The sequence below is a fragment of the Meleagris gallopavo genome, unplaced genomic scaffold (assembly GCF_000146605.3).
Source record: "Meleagris gallopavo isolate NT-WF06-2002-E0010 breed Aviagen turkey brand Nicholas breeding stock unplaced genomic scaffold, Turkey_5.1 ChrUn_random_7180001869382, whole genome shotgun sequence".
Lineage (NCBI taxonomy): Eukaryota > Metazoa > Chordata > Aves > Galliformes > Phasianidae > Meleagris > Meleagris gallopavo.
The window spans coordinates 1-1,471 of NW_011134382.1; the positions used below are offsets into that span (position 1 = coordinate 1).

A 1,471-nucleotide genomic window follows, 5' to 3' on the forward strand; every position below is an offset into this window, starting at 1 on the left:
GTCCCCGTCCCATCCCCGTCCCATCCCCGTCCCCGTCCCCATCTCCATCCCCGTCCCCATCTCCATCCCGTCCCCATCTCCATCCCATCCCCGCAGACCATCCGGGAGGTGACGGGTTACATCCTGATTGCCATGAACGTTTTCTCCACGCTGCCTTTGCGCAACCTGCGCGTCATCCGCGGGACGCAGTTCTACGAGGAGAAGTACGCGCTCTTCGTGCTGCTCAACTACAACCCCAACGCCACGCACGCGCTGCGCCAGCTCGGCCTCAACCGCCTCACAGGTGGGGCCGTGTCCCTGGCATCCCCAGCACTGACTGGTGCCACCCCCTCTCCCCCAAAGGTCCTGTCCTGCAGTGGGGCTGTGCCCCACGGTTCCCATCGCAGGGCGGTGCCATCCGGGTGAGCCCCGTGGTTCCCATCCTGGAGCACTGCCACTCCCAGTGCCCTGTGGTCCCCCATCCCAGAGCAGTGCTGTGTCCCCATTGTCCCCATCCCTGTGCTCCCCATCCCTGTGCTCCCCCATCCCAGAGCTGTGCCGTGTCCCCATTGTCCCCATCCCCGTGGTTCCCCATCCCAGAGCAGTGCTGTGTCCCCATTGTCCCCATCCCTGTGGTCCCCATCCCAGAGCAGTGCCATCCCCCTGTACCCCATTGTCCCCATCCCAGAGCTGTGCCGTGTCCCCATTGTCCCCATCCCCGTGGTCCCCCATCCCAGAGCAGTGCCATCCCCCTGTACCCCACTGTCCCCATCCCAAGCTGATGTTGTACCCCATGGTCCCCCTCCTGGAGCAGTGCCATTCCCCACTGTTCCCTCCCAGTATGATGCCACCCCCCATTCCACGGTCCCCATGCGATGACATTTTTCCCCCCCTGCCCACCCCAGGGCTCTGCCATCCCTGTGCTCCAATTTCCCTTTCCAATTTCAGAGCGGTGCTGTGTCCCCACGGTGCCCCATAACGAAGCAGCGCCATCCTCCATGCCCCCCCTCACCCAGCGGTGCCATCCCATAAGGCCGGGGGGGGGCACAACCCAATGTCCACCGCTCTGCTCCCCACAGAGATCCTGGCAGGCGGTGTTTACATCGAAAAGAACGAGCAGCTGTGCCACGTGGACACAGTGGAGTGGAGGGACATCATGCGGGACCCCCGGCTGGAGCCCGTGGTGGGGGACAACGGCAGAGCGTGTGCGTGGGGCACCACAGCCCGCTGACCCCTCACCCCATACAGACCCCACACTGACCCCTCTCCCCCCTCCCCACAGTGATCCCACATTGACCCCACAGACCCCCCTGGTGACCCCATAGCCCACACTGACCCCATACAGCCCACACTGACCCTACACAGACTCTGAACTGACCCACACCCCGCAGTGACCCCACAGTGACCCCACACTCCTCACTGACCCCCTCACCCCATACAGACCCCACAGTGACCCCCACTGATCCCGCCTCCCCCCACTGACCCCACACCC

The 1,471-nt window shown here is 64.6% G+C and overlaps 1 protein-coding gene across 1 annotated transcript; it reads left to right on the top strand.

Annotated features, from left to right (window-relative positions):
• Positions 1–42: 42 nt before the first annotated feature.
• On the top strand, positions 43–1,225 carry LOC104916080 (receptor tyrosine-protein kinase erbB-3-like; the record flags this gene model as incomplete). Its single annotated transcript, XM_010727054.3, has 2 exons — positions 43–283; positions 1,059–1,225. Coding segments are annotated over 2 exons (393 nt in total), but the record flags the coding sequence as incomplete, so codon positions are not given.
• Between the last annotated feature and the right edge of the window lie 246 nt (positions 1,226–1,471).